Source organism: Equus przewalskii, chromosome 6 (genome assembly GCF_037783145.1).
Source record: "Equus przewalskii isolate Varuska chromosome 6, EquPr2, whole genome shotgun sequence".
Classification (NCBI taxonomy): Eukaryota; Metazoa; Chordata; class Mammalia; order Perissodactyla; family Equidae; genus Equus; species Equus przewalskii.
Window position 1 is genome coordinate 61,009,583 of NC_091836.1, and position 20,820 is coordinate 61,030,402.

At 38.0% G+C, this 20,820-nt stretch overlaps 1 protein-coding gene across 29 annotated transcripts in view; it reads left to right on the top strand.

Annotated features, from left to right (window-relative positions):
* The window catches only part of DLG2 (discs large MAGUK scaffold protein 2), a 1,822,408-nt gene that overhangs the window by 885,244 nt on the left and 916,344 nt on the right, over positions 1-20,820 (top strand). For 18 of the 29 annotated variants that reach the window (XM_070625668.1, XM_070625702.1, XM_070625662.1 and 15 more), the window contains one exon: positions 7,724-7,885. In XM_070625668.1, the coding sequence (XP_070481769.1) occupies positions 7,724-7,885 (162 nt within the window). The remainder of the gene's footprint in view (positions 1-7,723; positions 7,886-20,820) is intronic. The other 11 variants (XM_070625660.1, XM_070625663.1, XM_070625669.1 and 8 more) reach the window with 1 other exon arrangement.

A 20,820-nucleotide genomic window follows, 5' to 3' on the forward strand; every position in this document is an offset into this window, starting at 1 on the left:
TAGGCATGGAAATGGGGATGGGTCAGAGGTCACAGACAGGATCAGACATCAAGGAAAAAGGAAGAGCTGGGAAAGAGAGTCGGTGGGCTACATACTGTACAAACCTCTAGTAACTAAAATTTCTAAAAGGAAATATTCAAGTATTTTAACAAAATATTTTCCTCAAAATAAGATAGTAGCTGTCAGGGCCTGGATAAGAATAGCCAATTGTGGAAGTAAAACTTACACAGTCTCGAGAGGAAGTAAAAATCCTTCATTTCCGTGCAATTCATTTTTTGAGACTGTTTTCGTCATTCTTTTGGCTTTCCCTTCTTTCTGAGCTGCATTCACTTCTTTCTTAGGAATCATCACTCTCTTTGCCAGTCTGTTATTTATTTAATGTTCTTACTGACTTCATGCTTCTCCTAAAATGTGTGCTTCTTTTCTGCCAAAGCACATTTTTAAAACTAAGAGGCTTCCTTCCAGCCGCACCATTCGGTCAACCAGGTCTGTTGGACACACACTGTGTGGCTGGTGTTCTGGCCTGATCACTCTGCAGGAGACAAAGATAGATGGCAGGGTTCCTGCCCTCAATGAACTTAGATGTTAGAGAGGAGGTTAAGACTTGACACCGAGAGGGGCTGGCCCCGTGGCCGAGTGGTTAAGTTCCCGCGCTCCGCTGCAGGCGGCCCAGTGTTTCGTCGGTTCGAATCCTGGGTGCGGACATGGCACTGCTCGTCAGACCACGCTGAGGCAGCGTCCCACATGCCACAACTAGAGGAACCCACAACGAAGAATACACAACTATGTACCGGGGGGCTTTGGGGAGAAAAAGGACAAAATAAAATCTTAAAAAAAAAAAAAAAAAGAAAAAAAAAAGACTTGACACCGAGAATGTTGTCAGTATACTTAACAGAAGCAGTGGAACTAACAGGTTTTGAGCATTTCCTAAATGTTAGGCTTTGGATAAGAAACTGTAATCATTCCTTACTTTTGTACCTGCTTCGTAACATTACTATAAGTCTTAAATGGGATACTTTCTATAACATTCTTAAAAAGGTGTTCATGGATAGTGTTCACTAACTGTTATATATTCTAATATTATTTACCTTCAAGAGCACACAAACATGTTCTTGCTCTCCCTGAGTTTGATTCATTTCTCTCTCTCTCTCTATCTCTCGCTCTCTCATCAGAACAGTGCCAACTCCTGCTGCAAGGGGGAAGCAGAGCACTTTTTATGCAGAAACAGAGATAGACCCAGATTTTTATTTATGAGGCCTTGAATGATTTGTGACTTATCCCTCAATTATCATACACTCTGCCAGTGTAGCGCCATCTTCCCAACTATGCCACAGAACGTTTGGTGATGAGTCAGATGCATGTAGGCTCCTGTGTTTGAATTCTGGATAACTCAGGATGGTTGTGACTCACACAGACATCAGCAGAATGTAGTGAGCAGAAACTGGTCAGACATCTTTGCCTTTGTCCATCCGTATGGGGGGCCCTGTGGTAGAAAAGGAGTGTGAGTATGATAGCATGCAGGTTCAGCTGGGAGGTTCAGCTTTTTGATCAGCTATATCATATTATTGCTCAGATTATTTAAGTTTAGTTTGGTTAAAGTCACATTTATTGGTCCCTTACTGTATGTCAGCCATCAGTGGGGCACTGGAGATTCAGAGATAAATATAAGGCCATCTCCGCTCTGGAGGTACTTGTGCGCTAGTAGGAGAGACGGTCATATGGACAGGCCATTGAAGTATAAAGTTGCTACTCAGTGACACAGATCTGTGCAGACCACTATGTGAGCATAAAGGAAGGACATTCTTTCAAGCTTAGCACTCAGAGAATGCTTCCAAGAAGAGGTGACACAATATAATTATCAAGAACCTGGAAAAGTTTGCCTGATGAAGAAGTCCAGGAGTGGGGAGCTAAGCTTCAGAAGGAGGAAGGGGATAGGTTTCCAGAAGCCAGGGACAAAATGAACTAAGAAGGGGGACATGAATAGTACATCAGTCTTCCCTGTCTTGAGCACATCTTCTACCTCACTCCCATAAGAGCTAGGAGAGAAAATATAATCTGTTTACAAAAGTTTCTTTTGCTCCAGAGTCCCCTCCAATGGACAAAACTGAGTAGAGGAAAAGAGGAAGGCACAGATTTTCAAACAGAGGCCTTCTTCAAACAGCCCTTCTTTTACAACCAATATGGAAACCCTCAAAGGTGCACAGAATGGCATCGATACCTAATTGATGAGACCTAGAATGAAAGATGGCTCAGAATTACCCAGAATATTAGAGCTGATTCTTAAATCAGGGTGTGACCTCTGTGAAGTTGTTTAATCTCCCTTGTTAGATGACTCTTGAAGATTTCCTATGAGTTATATTTCCTGAAGATAAAGTTGGCCTCTTGAGATCTTTGAGACCTAACCAGTTTAGAAGAATATTTAAGTATTCTAGCTCTAGGGTCAGACTAACATGTCTGAATCCTAGCTTGCCATTCACCAGATTTGTAATCTTGGAAAAATTCTTAACTATCCAAGTCTCAGATAAAGAGAAAAATAATACCTATCTCTCAGATGTGATGATGTGTATAAAGCATTTAGCACAGTTCCTGGCACATTAACTGTAACTACTATTATTATTGGTTTTAGTATTGGCATTAGTGTTAGGATTAGTATTTCTGTTAATATTAACATTAGTGTTAACATTAATATTAATCTTAGTATTACAAATCAAAAAATCATTTTTGTCCAGCCAAAGTTGAATCCAAGCAGAGAGATTCCACTCTGACATATCAGAGTGATTCCTTTGGAAGCTTGTATTTGAGTTAAATTTGGTACTTCTCACCACTTCTTGTTATCTCTTGCTTAGTCATCTCCTGCAGAAAACTGGAAGAAAAAGAAGAGAGGAATATTTGCCTGGCACCAGGAAGAGTATTGTAAGGTCCAAGGTCTCTTGGATGGTTCCCTCTGATGGTTCCCTTTTATTTATTGATGGTTCCACAATAAATAGCAATCTGTCTTTCAGCCTTGTCTCCTGCCACACTCCACCTCACATCCCAGGCTCCATCCAAATCTTTCATCAGGTTCACCAGAAGCAGACCTAAAATGGGGATTAGTGTGCGAATGATTTATGGGAGGTAGTTCCCAAGAGAAACTCTTAAGGGAGTAAGGGAAGCACTAAGAAGTTCTGCAAGAATGTAAGCCCAGATGTAGTCTAGCTTCAAATTGATCTCATCAGGTGCTTTGGAGTGTAATTTGAACCACTGAGTTTGTTTCACTTTGAGGTGTGGGAGTTGGGGGTTCCAGTATAACTCCCAGATACATCTGAGTGAAAATTACCCAAGGACAATCTTCCTGAGAAGTTTGCAGACATGGGCCTTGAATGTATAAGAGATTGCCATGGATTTGGGTGGGGGTAAAATAGCATCTGCTACAATCTACTTTAAGATCTCACTGTTCCCTCAAAACATCATCCCCTCCTATCCTTTATCCTCTCTGCAGGTGTTATTGCCTTTGCTTAGAATACCTCTTACCTCTTTCCATCATCATTCTAGATCCTATTTCAAACTGGGAACCCTCAGACAGAATTGTTGATGACCCATTTCTGCTCTCACAGAAGTCAGTTTATACTTAGAGTGGTTATCACTCTGTATCATGACTGGGCTGCACATATGTATAACTCAATAATGTATAGTCTTCTCAAGGTTAAAAACTTGTTCTTATTCAGTTTATATTCTTCATATATATTACTACAGAAAGGCACGATGAGGAGAGCGTATATAATACTTAAGAATCTGATATCCTTTAAGATTGTGTCAAGCAAATGATGCAGTTGTCTTTTTTGCTTGAACCTGAGTTCATAATCTTTTACAATGAAAGAGGTTGCATCCAGCAGCTAAAATAACTTTGTAGTTTAAACGACTGATACCCATTTTATCCATTTGTTCAATTGTCATTCATAAATTTATTCAACAAATACTTATGGAACGTATGTGCCAGTTGCTGGACTAAGGACTGGAGATATGAGGATGAACAGGATCTAAATGGTCCCAGTCCTCAGGCAATCTTATAGTTAAATGTAAAAACTAACAAAATAAAGTCACAAGCAGAGAGCATGATAGAGTTTCTGATTGGGGGAGTATAGGGAGCTATGGGAACACCCATAAAATCTCAAACTTGCAGTTTGTGAAACCTTCCCAGGAAAGAGAATGTCAAATTTGAGGCCTAAAAGATCAATGAATATTAAAATGAATAATTTTTACTAATAAAATTTTAATTGAGCACCAAGATTGGCTTTAACATCTGATTTAACGCCTTCTTGGTTTTTAAAATGGGTCTTAAATTTATGGGAATAATCAATTTAAGTTCTTTGCAACACCACATAAGTTCAACTAAGTGTATCATTTGTATCCTGATAATTATTTATCCAAACAATTCAGTGGGATGTATATTTTTCTGAATGAAATATTTCTCTGAACTGATTGAATCCTACTGTAGGAATCCTTGAGGAACCACAGTAATCATTTTAACTTTGAAAAATTTTACTTTTAGTGCCCTTACATCTTTATGTTTCAGAACACAAGCATTTCCTGACTGTCGTGAACGATGTGAATATGGCTTCACATATGTTAAATTTTAAGCTTAAAAAATTCTTCAAAAAACTAAAAATGGAATTACCATATGATCCAGCAATTCCACTTCTGGGTATATATCCAAAAGAACTGAAAGCAGGCTTCTGAAGTGATATTTGTATACCCATGTTCATAGCAGCATTATTCGCAATATCAAAAAGGTAGACACAATCAAAATTTCCATTGACAGATGAATGGATAACCAAATGTAGTATATATGTACAATGGGATATTATTTAACCTTAAAAAGTAAGAAAATTCTGACACATACTACAACATGGATGCACCTTGAGGACTTTATGCTAAGTGAAACAAGCCAGTCATAAAAAGACAATTACTGTATGATTTTAAGTATCTAGAGTAGTCAAATTCATAAAAATAGAAAGTAAAATGGTAGTGCCAGTGGCTGGGAAAGGGAAAATGAGGAGCCATTTTTTAATGGGTATAGAGTTTCAGTTTTGAAGATGAAAATGTTCTGGGGATTGGTTATACATCATTGTGAATATACTTAATACTGCTGAACTGTACACTTAAAAATGGCTAGGATGGTAAATGTTATGTTGTGTACACTTTATCACAATTTGTTAAAAAGCTCAAATAACTAGAAGTAATGATTTGTTTGTATCTATTTATTCCACCCAGAGGTGGGAGTGGTGAGATAAAAGAGTTCAGAAGTAATGGGGGCTCAGCTTATCTAGCGGTGTTGGGTGGTAGCTCATGGCAGGGTAAGGAATCTTGAGCTCTTCCTGTGGGCAGTGGGAGCCATGGGAGCATTTTAAACAGAAGGACTTTGTCAGTTTGTGATGCACAAAGCCCCCTGGTGCACTGTAGAGAATGGAGAGGAAGGGGCCAATCTCAGCAGCAGTCTAGCCAGTCCAGAGGCTGTTGCAGTGGCCTAGCCGAGAGCTGATGAGAACCTAAATGTGGGCAGTGGTTGGTGGTGGGGAAGGAAGATGGAGTAGACTCAAGAATTACTTAAGATATAAACTACACAGACTCAGTGATTTATTAAATTGGCAGATGGTGGACTGTGAAAGAGAAGATGGAGACTGACTGACTCCCACTTTTCTGGCTCAGGTGACTGGATAGATGGTAGTACATCCCTGAGAGAGAACTGAAGAGGGAAAGGAGATGTGGAGGGCAGATGGGCTGAAAGCCAGAGACACTAAAATTGGCGTATGTATGACATTATTCCACTCCCAATGAACACATAACTGATCAAGAATAAATGTTAAATTGAACCCATGTTTCTGAGGCAGATTAACTTCCCAAATTATTCATAGGTTTGGGAAAACAGAAGTATGGTACTTTGCAATTCACAGAAATGCTCCAACCTCATTTTGTTGTGTGTTCTCAATGATGTGTCTTCTACCAAGCTGCTAATTCAGTTATCAGACTTGGGCTTCATCTCCTTATGGGAGTGGAGGAGAGGCTGATGATAGAAGAGGAAGGAATCAGATTCAAATTATGTGGACAGGGCCCCAACTCTGATGCCCACTGGTTAGGTGACCCTAGACAAGTCCCTTAACTTCTCTGAGTGTTAGTTTTCTCATAAGTGAAATGGAGCATCATAGGTAAGAAGGATTTCAATGGAAGAAAGAGATGAGAGTCCTTTCAAACTGCAATAAAGATAACTGTTAGCTGTAGTTTTTCTTTTGAAACAAATATTAAGCTTGGAACATTGCAGAAAGCCTCCCTGGAAAATACAAGTACTGATAATCAACTTCTGAGTAAGAATGGACAACATATTGAATTACCAACCCTGGGTAGTTCTTGTTAATGTCAGATTATGAGTCAAACTGAGAACTGATGTCCAAGAAATCATATTTTTTACCTTAAAAATGAAAAAACTGTAGGCATGATTTGTAGGAAGACATACTGTTAGTAATCTGACATGATAAAAATAACTGTTGATGATAACAGTAATGGCACACTGGGAAGAGGTAAGACATCACAGTAAAGCTTGACACAGTGTTACGATGATGTTTGGACCCCTGTCCCTAATACCCCTGGTCCATGCACAGGGAAAAAAGACAAAGTAAGACAAACTAGCATTTTATTAGCTGGGTTGGAGGTGGGATGTAGAATGTTTTCTTTTTTCTTTCCCAGGTAGCCCAACTGCCTTGAAACAGTGGACTCTAGTGGTGCAGCTCCGGAGGAAAAGGGGAGAGAAACAAAGAGACATAGAAATATAGGACAGAGACCTAGGCCAAGGCTGAAGATGGAGACTGACCCCATGGTCATGGCTACATTCCCTCAGACCATTCCTTGTCCTGACTTTTTTCCCTCTCTGCCAGCTTCCTTAGGTCTACTTGGAAGACTCAAAGGATGGCCTTTGTCTGAGGATGCTCTGACTGTTACAGGCATGTAGAAGAAAGGTGGTAAAGAAAAGAGGAAAAAGGATTCTGAGAAAGGGAACTATGACCTCTTTCCCCTCAGGAAATTATCTGAATGTAGTCTGACCCTTTGCCCTGATTTTTGAAGTTCTTTTAAAAAAAAACCTCCATACCTGGAAATTGTGATTTTTTTTTTTTTGTCCCCAAATCTGACTAACCCAAATCAATGCTTTTCCTCTTTGGGTATGAAAGGAAGAGAAAAATGTCTTCCTTTTGAGTCCAATACAAATAATGTGGGTAAAAAAATTTTTCTTCATTTCCGTGGGAACTTAAACCTTTCACATATTCTGAAGCAAAATTAAGTTTCCTGAAAGGGTTGTATCAGAATTCTGTTTTCTTGCTCAGTACTTTTTATTCTCCATCCTTGACTTAGAAATTTGAGCACATACTTAGCTACTCCAGTCATTTAGAGGGTTACCTCCTCACCTACTTGGGTAGATTGTCTCAGTTACACTTGTTGCACTTCTGTAGCTTATAAACAGAGATAGTACGTTATCAGGCAAAAACAAGTCAGTAGCATTGGTCGATATTGATGGTTGGTTCGGTTTTGCTTGCGTTTGAGCTGGTTTGTGGTGACCATCAAAAAGAGCCTGCAGCAAAGCCTGTTTGGTGACGTCGACACTAGGTACTTACTGTATCCCGTAAATGGAGTTAGAATATGAAGTTCAGAACCTTTGCAAACACTAATGCTTTTTTTCCTTTCTTGTCTTTTCTCCTAGAAGTATCGATACCAAGATGAGGATGCTCCACACGATCATTCCTTACCTCGACTAACCCATGAAGTGAGAGGCCCTGAACTCGTGCATGTATCGGAAAAGAACCTGTCTCAAATAGAAAATGTCCACGGATACGTCTTGCAGTCTCACATCTCTCCTCTGAAGGTCAGTTAGATTGCTTTAGAGCCGGTGGCAGCGGTTGGTCGGCACTGTTCAGGGCAATGTTTGCGGGCCCAATTAAATGCGGTTCTTTAAAACATTCCAGTGGCCTATGGTTGCCAAAGGTCTTTCTGTGGTTTGGAGGATTACCTGGAATTCTTGACCCAGGGCAGTTGTTCTCACAGTTGTTTGAATGTCGGGAAAATCCTTTTAGTTGCTGAGAATGGGCTAAGGAAAGAGCCAAGGGTGAAAATCTCAAAAGGAAAATAAACTGACCGCATATTTAAAAAGCCCAGGTGTGTATCAAGGTTTCGTTCAAATGCTTTCTCTCCATCTCTATTCCCGGTCCCAGAGAAAACAAAGGAAATAAATATAATGCAGTAACACCTCGTAATTGCCCTACCATCTAGACTAAAAAGGAATATGTGTGAGTTAGCTCATCGACACCTCTGTTTTACACTGTATTTCCTTCTATTTGGTGTCAAAGTTTTCTAACACTTTCTACCTTTTCTCTTTAATTTTAAATAATTTCTTGATAAACAGTATTTTGACAAGGGACAATTAAATGAGAATCAAGATTTTCTGTGCTCCTTGACTGCAAATTACTCTTTTTTCTTTGCTGATGCTGTGGGACTTTGCACTTTGGATAAAAGCTTATAAATGTTGATTAAAGTTAAAAAAGAAAAATGGAACCGGAGTCAAAGATGTAATACAAGAGAACTGAAATGAAAAACCAAACAAAACCAAGAAACTACCAAATAACTCCTTGGCTATTGCTAAAGAAAATTTTCTTTAGTTTTGTTAGCCAGAACATTCACTTTACCAGCACTTCCATGTAGCTGTGTCACAGTAAAAAAATACAGCCATACAGGTGACCCTGATGCTTTCTGGGATCTTATTATACCTTCCAAAACATCAAAGAAAGGCTAAATTATGTTTATTATAGTTCCAAACTTTGATACATTTTAAATACTCTAGCATCCTAAAAATATATTGTCAAATAAATTAGCTCTAGTTACCACCAATTAATTAAAATATTATGCTAATTGTCAAATTCGAGTAAACATTTTGTAATATGTAAAAAATATGTAAATATTATGCCTCTGGAATTCATTGTTCAACTCTTCCCAGAGTGTCTTTGGAAATCATTGAATGACTGATGGAATGGGTGTGTTTAACCTGGAGAAGAAAAGATTATTGTTGGAGGATAGAGGATTTACCTTCTTACACTTTAAGGGCTATCATGTGGAAAACATGATATTGGTGTTACCCAGAGGGCAGAAGCACGACCACCGGGCATAACAAACAGGAATGTATATTTAGGATCATTATAAGACCATGACTCCTGGCAGTAAGAGCTACCCCCAAAAAGATGTAGAGTACTGTGTGAAGCAGGAGTTCCCTGTCCCCAGACATCTCCCAGGCCTGGATGACAACCTGGTAGTAGTATTGGAGAAAGGACTCCTTCAGCGGGAGGGTACACAGAATTGTCTCTAAGGTCCAGTCTAACTCTAGGAATCGATGATTCTATTCTGTGGTCAGATGAATACCTTCTTTGTTTAAGGACAGTTTCATCTTTGCAAAGAAATGCTCATTCTTACTCTGTGTGCTGACCAGAATGCACCGAGAAGGGACAGAGCTGGGAGACTGGATTGCATGGAGAGTATTGCAATTTCAGTTTTTTCTTTCTAACTGGTTGGAAGAACCCCTGTAAGAACTTCTGTGGAGCCTCCCTTCCTTCTTTTCCCTCCCAACTTGTCTTTCTCCTCTTCCTAGCGCTTCCTTTTTAGTCAACTCTACAGTGCAGCTCCCAAAGGCTGCAAGCTGAGTAGGATAATTGAGGCTAGTCTAAAGCTAGCCTGGTCACAGTAAAAAATATGAACAAAATAAAAAAGCATGATAGGACCTTCATTTTGTATATTATTAAGTTATCAGCATATACATTGTAATGTAACTATCTGAACATCTACAGTTTGGGTGATTACACCATGTGTTATGCTCCTTAATGCCTCATTTGGACAATATCTATTAGAGTTAAGAGAAAGTTTGCTTTTCTGAAGATCTGATCTCAGATATAAAGGAATTTTCCTAGTTCCCCTTTATTCTTTGTTTTCCATGAATCTCAGAATTAAGTATCAACTTTGGTGGTTTTCCTTAGCTTGGGTTTTCTGTTTCTGTTTCTCTCTTCTATCTTATTTCTTATTCTGTTCTTTTTTAAAAAAAATATTGGTTTTTATAGTTTTACTGTAGTGATATCTTTTACTCTAGGCATCTCATGTCAATTTTAAAAATAGCCACCTATGCGGGGCCGGCCCAGTGGCGCAGCAGTTAAGTTCGCACGTTCTGCTTTGGCAGCCCAGGGTTCACTGGTTTGGATCCCGGGTGCAGACATGGCATTGCTTGGCACACCATGCTGTGGTAGGCGCCCCACATGTAAAGTAGAGGAAGATGGGCACAGATGTTAGCTCAGGCCCAGTCTTCCTCAGCAAAAAGAGGAGGATTGACAGCAGATGTTAGCTCAGGGCTAATTGTCCTCCAAAAAAAAAAAAAGTAGCCACCTATAAATAATAAACTTCTGATATGAAGCATCAAGTTTAGAATAGATTTTTCTCCACTCTGGAACCACCAGCTCAGTGGTGTGATCCCCAAGGTGTTGTGAAGAGAATGGGAAGGTGAGTTCCCCCAGGACTTCTGCACCCAGGCTGTGAGGTAGCTATTTTGGAGCCAGGACTTTTCCCTTGTGACCTCTCTAGAGGTGTTGTTTATGCTGAACAAGATGTACTTTTAGATTGTCTTAATGAAGAGACTGTGGACCTTTCTTCAATCAGCAATAGTGATAGGGATAAATGTGCACGATTATTCTAGAAAAATAAAACAACCTGATGGGTAGAGTTTGCCAATTTCATAGTGTAGATACTCCCACCGTGGTTGATTTCAGGCTGCCAACCTGAAGCTACTGAATGTATTTGAAAAGATGAGCACGAGGCTCGCTCTCCAGCACAGGGCTGCACTATGAGGCTGAAGCACATGTATTTTTATAGCACCAGGGCACGTTTCCCAGTCAAGTTGTTAAGGGGTTATGATATTATCACAGTTCAAGTATTTGGAAAACCTGCCGTGATTAAAATCTGTCTTATTTTCTCATAAAGGAAGCTATTGGGCCTAGAGATATGCGAAGAAGTTACAAATTCTCAATCAGACCTGCCATATTTTCAACCTCTTTGCCTTCTTTGATCTGTCTGGTACTCTCAGGTCAAGCACTGGAAGGGAGAAGAGTGAGGAGGCAAAAAATATAATCAGATAATGCCCCCTGAATCCTGCTTCAGAGGCAATGTGGCTCTCTAATATTAATTAGGAAATTTACCTATGGCCGCCTAAACAGAATGAGATTGCTGGACAACAGTTTAAATGTGGCGTCGAGCAGGCTCTGAATCATTAGCTGAGTAATCTCAGTTTCAGGTCTGGCAATTGTTTCTTCCATCACACGGATCACTCAAAGCCTCGGTTCTGAGATTCATCTGCCTCTGGTGCACACACGCTGCCTGGCTGATGGATGGGCTTGCTTAGCCTGTTTTCATTATGCCTTGGCCAGTGTGAAGTATGGGGTTGGAAGGACAAATGCAATTTAGCGGTGAACTCAAGGGAATTTGTTTTCTGTGCCTCAAGATGAGGATGCTTTCTCTTCAGATGCTACCTAGAATCTTTTGCAGAAGAAAGTGGCTTATAATAAAGCATGAGAATTTTCTTTTCAGTTTAGGTCAATTCAGTAAATATTAATTGAGTGTTTACTATGTGCACCATCATAGGTGATGGGGAAACACAGAGCAGTAAAACATGATTTTCAATATCCATATTACTCTTCTAGGGGACCTGACTTCTAATTATTTGTTATTTATTCTTTCTCTGCAACAGAAATTCAAATTCCTAAAGCTTGTATAATCTGAGACTCCAGACACCTAGCAGAGTACCCTTTACAGAGTATTTGTTAAAGAGAGAGAGATGGAGACAGAGAAAGGGAGAAAGGAAGAGGAAAAGCGGGGGAGGGAGGGTGGGCGGGCTTATTTTTAAGAACCTGGACATAAGAATGCCTGGATTTAAATCCTGGTCCTTTCATTTAGTAGCTGTGTGAACTTGATCAAGTTAATTAACCTCTCTATCTCAGGTTCCTCATCTGTAAAACAAAGGTAATAATAATATTTACCTAATAAGATTTTTGTACTAATTAAATGAAATAATACATGTAAACTGCTTAGAAAGTGCCTGTCACATAGTAAGCACTCACCAAAGGTTGTTTTTGATCTTGTTATTATCATCAGCCAGCTGCCATGACAAATACCTTAAAATCACTTATTTCATTTATCTCATTTTATCTCTGTGAGGTATGATACCCGATTTAAAAATTAAATAGTTACCTTCAACCAAAGAACTAGTAAATAGAAAAGCTAGTATTCTTAACTCAGGTCTCTCTGGATCCAAAGACTGTATTGTTTATCACTTCTGCTATGTCATCTTCCTCTAAACTGTTCTGCTATTTTTAAAGAGGTCTTAGATTCAAATTTTCGTTTATTGACTTCATGTATATAAAAATCGAAGGTTCTTTTTTCATATAGCCTTATTCCTAAAAATAAAATAGCCATAAAATATAAGAGAATGTGTACAAAATTTGATTTTCTAAATGAAAATCATGAAGAGTAGTGAGAGAGGAGAACATTATGAGGCAACAGAAGGAAAATATGTTCTGTCTTTAAAACATTTTAATCCACCTACTAGTAAACTCCCAAGGGACTAAATTCTGCTCCCATGACAAAAAGTTGTATTTGGGCCTAGTTTCCTTTTGCAAAATTTTTGAAGATTATAGCAATTTTTTCTGAGCAAAAGAGACACACTTTGTTTTGAGCATTTGCAGAATTTTTCACATTGAGATATACTCTGCACACTAGGTACGTGTGTCATTGGTTAGAACCCAGGTAAATCCAGCCTACCACAGTGCTCACATTTCTCCTTCTCAGGACCTGGCAAGATCTATTTCTGTAATTTTTATTTGGTTATTCACTTTTTTAACTTGTATCCTATATATGCTTAATTTTATAAACTATCATCATTTTCAGAGATAAGCAACGTAGAAGTTATACATTCAACTATCAATCAATAAATGAATAAAGCTACTCTTTATGTTCTGTTTCATGTTAAGATGACATTTGTTAGACCAGAAAACCAAGTGGTTGTTTAAATTCTACTTTTACTTCATAACCATTAGTTTTATTTTTATAAAGTTACTATCAGTATTGCCATCATTATACTGATGCCCTTGTAGGGGAGGACGACGTTTCCTCTACACTCTCTGGGTTCATCTGGCCGGAGAATGAATTAAATTCACATGAGACAGAATAGCAGGAGAAAATTAAACAAAGCTTTATAACATGTATACATGAGAGAGGTTCAGGCAAGGTGAGCAACTCTCCAAAATGGCTGAAGCCCCCACCTTAAATATCATCTTCAGCTAGTGACAAAGGAGGATGTTGGGGGTGGAGGTGGAGTCGATCATGGGAGATTACCACACAAGTACAGTAAACAAATGCAGATTTAAGTCCTTGCCTTTGACACCGATTAAGAGTTTCTAGAGATAAGGTCATCCCCCCCTTCATATTGGTACAGAGAGGGAAACACCTTTACAGATGGAGATTTCCTTTACAATGTAAATGTCTCCTAACAAAGGGCAAGCAAGTTCCACTTCTCAGAGCCTCCTTCCCGTCTGCAGTTTATAAAAAGTAACCAGCCCCAAATAATCTTCATGCCAAAGAGACATATCTTGGGTTGGCCAATGCCAGTCCCCCACATCCTCAAGGTCAGGGTCTATGTCACTTTATTCATTATTATATCCTCAGTCTTTCAACAAATACTAATTATTTGTAAGTGGCAATATGGGCACTGTTATGAATAATTGCCTTCTGGAAGGTTGGTGATATTGACATTAAAATGAACAGGAAATCAAGGCTCAGACTTCTTGTTTTTCCCTTTCTGTTGTCCTCTTCTCCCTTATTAGATCATCACTGATACAGAATTTAATCAATTTTAAACCTCATAGTTCCTCATATCTGAAATCTGGATGTGTCCTAAAAGCAATGGCATCTTGCAATTAAAATTGGCAGCACCTTCTAGGTTACATAAAAAATGGTGTGTCTTACAGTCAAAGCTGTCTTAGATTCAATGACTATTTACAAGGAAGATTGAAGCTATCTTTCATAGATTGGTGTGAATTGCTTTAATCAGATAAATATAATTTTCTGTCCTCTAATTCTCTTTGAAATTGGAGTAAACAGTTCTGGGAAGCTTTACTGGAAAGTGAGAGTATGAGAGGTTGAGATAGACTTACATACACTTTGACAATTGGGCATTTGTTGAATATATATGGGAAAACATATATGGAGAATACATAGGTTGTACAAGTTTGGAGACATTATAGGGGGGATTGCTCAGGCATGGGGAAGCTGATATACAGAACTGCAGACAAGAAAAATAACAAAGTTTACTTTGTTCCACTGACTATTTTCTTACCAGAGTTGCCAGAGCCTGCTTATAGGAAAGTACAATTTAACCAATAGTGCAATAAATCCTCTCCCTCCATGAAGCTTTTCCTATTAACTCTTGCCTGACTCCAGCTGGTCATAATATCCTATAACACATGAAGTTAGTGTGTCCTGCATAGTTAGCATTTTTATATATACCTCATTCTATTGTTCTAAATAATTTTTGTTGAACTACGTATTGTCCTTTCCTCTGGATATGCCATTATCCTTGCTCTTAATAAATGTGTAAGCTTCTATGAGCTGGACCACATCTTATTTTTATTTTGCTTTTCTTTTTTCTCTCTTGTTGGCATCTACAATGAAACTAGACCAGGATTTCTCAAAGCGTGTTTGGTGCAATTGGTCAGCTTTATAAGGAAAATAAGGGGGTGAATGCTGAAAACATTTGAGAAGTTAAATCTAATAACTTATTGAAGTATTTCTAAGAATCTTTAATATGATAATATGCACATAAACCTCTAAGATTGGGACATGGTTAGTACACAGTATGTCCCAAACATGTTTGGTCATGGAACGCTTTGTGCCAAATAAAATTATTTTTTGGTTGGATACATACACTTTTGGAAATACTACAACAGACACATAGACTATGGCTAATACAACCAATAGAAAATAATAGCATAAAAATTTATTCTGACCCTGGAATTAGACTCAACCAGATACAAATACCCAGTCCTCTACTTACTAGCTGTGTGAGCTTCCTCAAGTTATTTAAATTCCTTAAGCCTTGAGTTTTTTATTTGCAAAATAGTGGCATCAACTCATATGCTTTTGTGAAGTTTGTGAGGAAAATCTATACAAAATCTTAGCACAGAGCTTAAAACATAAGAAATACACAAAAATGTTAGCTATCCTTACTGCTATTGATGTTTTGTTATTAGGAGTTGTATGAATTAGTGTTATTTCAATATTCTAAACTAGAAACTTTGGGGTTATTTTTGAAATTTTTTTCACTTTAATTTCTTTCTTTGTTTTCAAATGTCTTGCTGTTCTCACCTTCCTCTTTCTATCCACAGCTACCATCCCAGTCCAGGTTTTCATTACCTCCAAGCAGAAAGTATTGTGATTATTATAAAACATCATGGGGTTTGGAGCCAAAAAATATATATTTGAATCCTGACTCTGCACTTTGTGGCTGGGTAACATTGGGAAAATCATCTAGGATTTCTGAGATGCAATTAATTTTAATATGAACAGAATCTTTTATGTGTATGGATTGATTGATTGATTCATTCATTCATTCATTTGTACAGTAAAGTCTCTTTGACCTCCTACTGAATGCTGGGTTCTATGTTATTCCCTGAGGATACGAAGAGGAACTTACACGCTATAGTTAGATTCACAAGTTTAGAGATGTATACATACATCTGTCATGTTATGTGCAATAAAGAAAGCAGCAAAGAAGAGGTAAATTCTCCCAAGACCTAGCAAAATTGTTTAATTTTCTCTGAGATTGGAGAGCTAGGGAGGAGTGTGGTCAGAGAAAGCATTATAGAGGGGGTCATTTTTGACTTGAAGGAAGTAGGAGATAAGGGAGAAAGGTCAAGGCTGTCCTAGACACTAGTAATTGTGTAGCACTACAGAAGAATTCTGGAAATTACAGATAGTTGAGTAAGGCAGAGGGAAGCGGTGTAAGGATTAAAAAGGGGTACAGGACTGGGCCCAAAGCCCATAAAGCAAGGGAGGTGGGTGGGAACAGAAAATGAAGAGCTTTATGTGGAGATTGGACTTCACCTTATAGGTAATGAGGAGTGACTACACAATTAAAAAAGGAGAGAGACCTGGTCAGATTTGCAAATTAGATCATTACTCATGTCATGTAGCAGAGTGGAAGAAAAACAAGAAAAGGGTGATATCACAATCAAGGACATCAGGTAAAATGTGACAGGTGGACAAGCTCTAAGATAAAGCAGAGGCATTGGGAGGGGTTGATTATGTAGGGGAGGAAGACCCACTCTGGGTGTTTCTGGCCAGACAACGAATTAAATTCATGTGAGACAGAATAATAGGAGAAAATTAAACAAAGCTTTATAATATGTGTACATGGGAGAGACCCAGAAAAATTGAGTAACTCACCAAAATGGCAGAAGCTGTCACCTTAAATACCACTCTCAGCTAAAGACAAAGGAGGATGTTGGGGGTGGGGGGAGTCAGTTATGGGAGATTACCAGAAAAGCACAGTAAAGAAGAGTAAGGTCATTATGCAGATTTAAGTCCTTGCCTTCTGCATTGGTAAGAGTTTCTAGAGATGAGGTTATTCCCCCTTCTTCCTGATACAGATGGAGATTCCCTTTACAAAGGTAAATGTCTCCTACAAAGGGTAACTTCTGCTTTTCAGAGTTTCTCTCATGTCTGCAGTTTTTAAAAATAACCAACCCCAAATAATCCTCGTGCCAAAGAGACATATCTCGGGGTGGCCAATTCCAGTCCCCCACAATTAGAAAGCTTATTTAGGAAGACATATCATCAGGACTCTGACACCTATTAAGTATAGAAAGTAGAGGAGAAAAAGAAATAGAGGTTAATTCACAAATTTTTTATTTGACCAATTGCATAGAAGAGGTATCATGAAATGAAATCAAGAACGCCAGATGAAGAGCAGATTTTAGGGTGGGAAGAAAAGATCCTGAGTTTAGATTTGAATAATTGAGTTCAAGATATTTATGTTGCACCCAGGTAGAAGGATTTTGAAATAAAGATCTGGGAATTCAGAGAGCTCTGATGTAGAAATGGAAACTTGGGAGTCTTCAGTGTTGTTGAAGCAGTATAAATGGGATCGCTCAGGACAGAGGGAAGAGAACGCTGAGGACTGAAACAGGAAACAAGCCCACCATGTTGTGGTTTTACGGAGAGAGGGCCCTACTGAGGAGACCAGGAAGCAGTGAGTAATTCACCACAATGTTTAGCCCTTAGTGGATTGATATTTCTATTTTTTTAACTGAGTTATGAGTTTCTAGTAAAAGATCATATATATATATTTCCTTTAAGATTTTATTTTTCCTTTTTCTCCCAAAGCCCCCTGGTGCAAAGTTGTGTATTTTTAGTTGTGGGTTCTTCTAGCTGTGGCATGTGGGATGCTGCCTCAGCATGGCTTGATGATCGGCGCCAAGTCTGCACCCAGGATTGGAACCGGTGAAACCCTGGGCCTCCAAAGCAGAGTGCGTGAACCCAACCCCTTGGCTACGGGGCTGGCCCCCAAGAGGATCATATTTTATACATACAAAAATATGCACTCCTCTATAGTGCCTAGGATCATGTTGGCCAAACACCGAATGCCTTTTAAATACTTGTTACTTGATCAATAATTTAAAAAAAAGAAAGAAAGAAAATATCTTAAGAGATATAATTGACTATAATAGTCTTGGGGTCCTCATCATCAACTGAAAAAACAATGTATTTTTTTAATTTCTAGCAATCGTGTTTTTTAGTAATATTACTAATTAGAAAATTAAGCTGATGTTACTATTTTTTAAAAATTAGTAATTTTCCAAAATGTAAAATCCTTTCATTTCTGTTTCTTGCCACTAGATGGCAGAAGTAGCTGAGCTGATGGTTCAGGAAGCATCTGGTCTTGGGGAAGTAGCTGAGATTTGTGAGGCTAAATTGAGAAGCTCTTAGTTAATAAAAACATAAGACAGGTTTGGCAGAGATTTACATACTTGTGAATAATGCATTTTGTTCCAGGCCAAGACCTTGGTAAGAGGAAATGGTTGAGTGAAACATGGCCTTGACAGACATATACTGAATCCAAGCACAAAAGCTCCTGGTTGAAATTCTATGCAAATCAAACATTTTTTGCTTCAATTATTATTAATTGGAAAGGGTACCAATAACATACCTCATATAATACTGGATATTTAAGCCAGGAGTTGGAAAAAGGGAAGAAGAAAATAATAGTCATAGGACCTACCACAGCATCTCATAATTCAAGAATGCTCTTTAGAACTAGCCCACTACGGGTTAATGAGTTCCCACCATTGCTTTGGAAAGATAAATCAACAGAATGACATCCAAATGTCCTATTTCTCTCATCTATATAATAATTATAGCAACAATAGTAATGAATTTTCTCTAAGAAATATTAGGTTATGTATAAAAGGCATAACTGGTTTTTTAAAAACGAGGAGTGTTTATAATAATCCTAAGTAAGTGTCATTAGTGATTATTTGTAGCTGCAGATATTCCTAAAGAGTTAGCTCAGTTAACACACAGAAGTTCTTCTTAAGACTAAGATTTTACTACTGCCAAGGCTTTCTGTAAGAATTAGAAATAATGTCCCTAAAGCTCGGAGATGCTGCCTATCAGTAAAGGATAGTAATTAATACTGTTATTAATGATGCTGTTGTTACTGATGCTCTAAAATGATACATAACTCTTATACCCCTCCCCCATTAAAAAACTTGGAGTTGCAACCCTTTTGTGAGCATGTTTTCAATTCCTTCTTTTAGCAAAGACACATAGAAATGATTCCAAATCTCACACATACATTCATAAATACGTGTTGACATTGATTGGGCTGTAGGATTTTTAACTCTTTCCTAGCTAATCCATAAGAGTAACAGCATACAGTGGAAAGCTGATGGACTTTAGAATCAGACCTACTTATGTTCAAATTCTGGCTCCTTTGCTGTCTAGCTGTGTCCTTTAGCAAATCTATCGACACCTCTCCTATTGTAAATAATGATATGGAACTCACGGCATTGCTGTAGGGATTATTTGAGATAATACATGCAAAGTCTTCAGAATAGCACCTAGGAGGTACTCAATAAATGGTAATTATTTTATATTTAAAAAGTAGGAAATGTAGGTGTATGCAAGAACAAATCTGAATTTAAGAGCAATCAACTCTTTGAGCTCTCAATAAAGATATGCTCTTATTATCATATCTCCATACTTGCTGTTATTGAGATAATGGCTTTACATTACAGAATATCTCCACCTCAGCTAAGCAAGGGTACATTATCCAAAATGGTTATCTTTCATACGAAAGTGAGTGTCACTTTGGCTAGTTCAAACAAAGTGTAGCAAATAAGTTTGGGTCATGACCAGGTTTTGAGTAGTCCAAACAAGACTATACTGAAGCATAAAGAAATATACTTTCCTTAGTGGATAGTTATGGAAGATGTTAGAACATGTGTATAATCTTTCAAGGTAGTTACTGGGAGGGAAGCATTGATTTAATTATACAATTCCTGGTGTGTTTATTTAAAAATTATTACTTAAAAAATTAAAAAGCGTTATTTCATGGTAACAAGCTGATATCTAGTAAGCTTTGAGTAATGAAATAGAGCTATTTAACAAACTTACTGATATCATACATTAACCACGTTAAACATCTAGAGAATATTATTATTAATCTATGAAAATAGAAGCAGTTTTGCTCTATGTCTAGCAATGTATTTATAATCATACCCCTCTAAGTCTAAATATAGATCAAATCCTACTTCTTGGAACTCTAAAGGATCACTCTAGCACCATTTCCTATGGTGTAATTTTGTTGTTGTTGAAATCAAGTGCACTTTAACCTGGGGTTCTCTTCAACAAGGAGATTTTAGTTGTAGCAATAGTCTTTATTTCTTCATTTATGTTTGTTTAACAAAACAACTAGGTTCCTTGTCAGGAGAGAGGGTATGATGCAGTTGCTAAGGTCTAAAATTCAATTTTGTGAATTCTTCTTTTTTATATTTGTATCCACTCAGCAAGCTTTCCGTCTAGAGACTGTTTTAGGAGAAATAATAACAATAATAAAGTGTAGTATTTATTGAATTCTTAATACATGCTGGCAGTATTCTAAATGCTTTACAGGTATTGAGTTATTCCATTCAACCACACCATAAGATAAGTTTTCTTATTTTCCCCACTTTATGGACAAGGAAAATGGGCACAAAGAAGTTAGAAAAAACTTTTCTAAGTTCACACAGTTAGTCCTGATAGAACTGGGATATAAAACCAGCTAGACTGACATCAGACCCCTCTCTCTTAGCCACAGCCCTATTTTATTCATCAGTAAATGCAATTATACAGTTTGAAAACTGAAGGGAACAGTAGAAATCATCGAATCCAGTTTGAATCCAATTTCAAACTGCAACTGACCCATTAGTAGAAGTGAAATCAATTTACTTGGTGATTTTAGAATAGAGTAGAAAATATAAGAGTACATCACAAGTAGAAATCTTTTTTTCAGTTTAGTGTGGGTGTGTTTGGGTGTATACTGACTCATGCTGTAAAATATATTTCCTATTGTGATCAAGATCAGGAAAGTCAAGAAGCCACTGATCCTGTCCAACTTTCCCATATTACAAAAGGAGGGGTGGTGAGGAAGAAAACTTTCGGCCCAGAGAAGTTAAACAATTC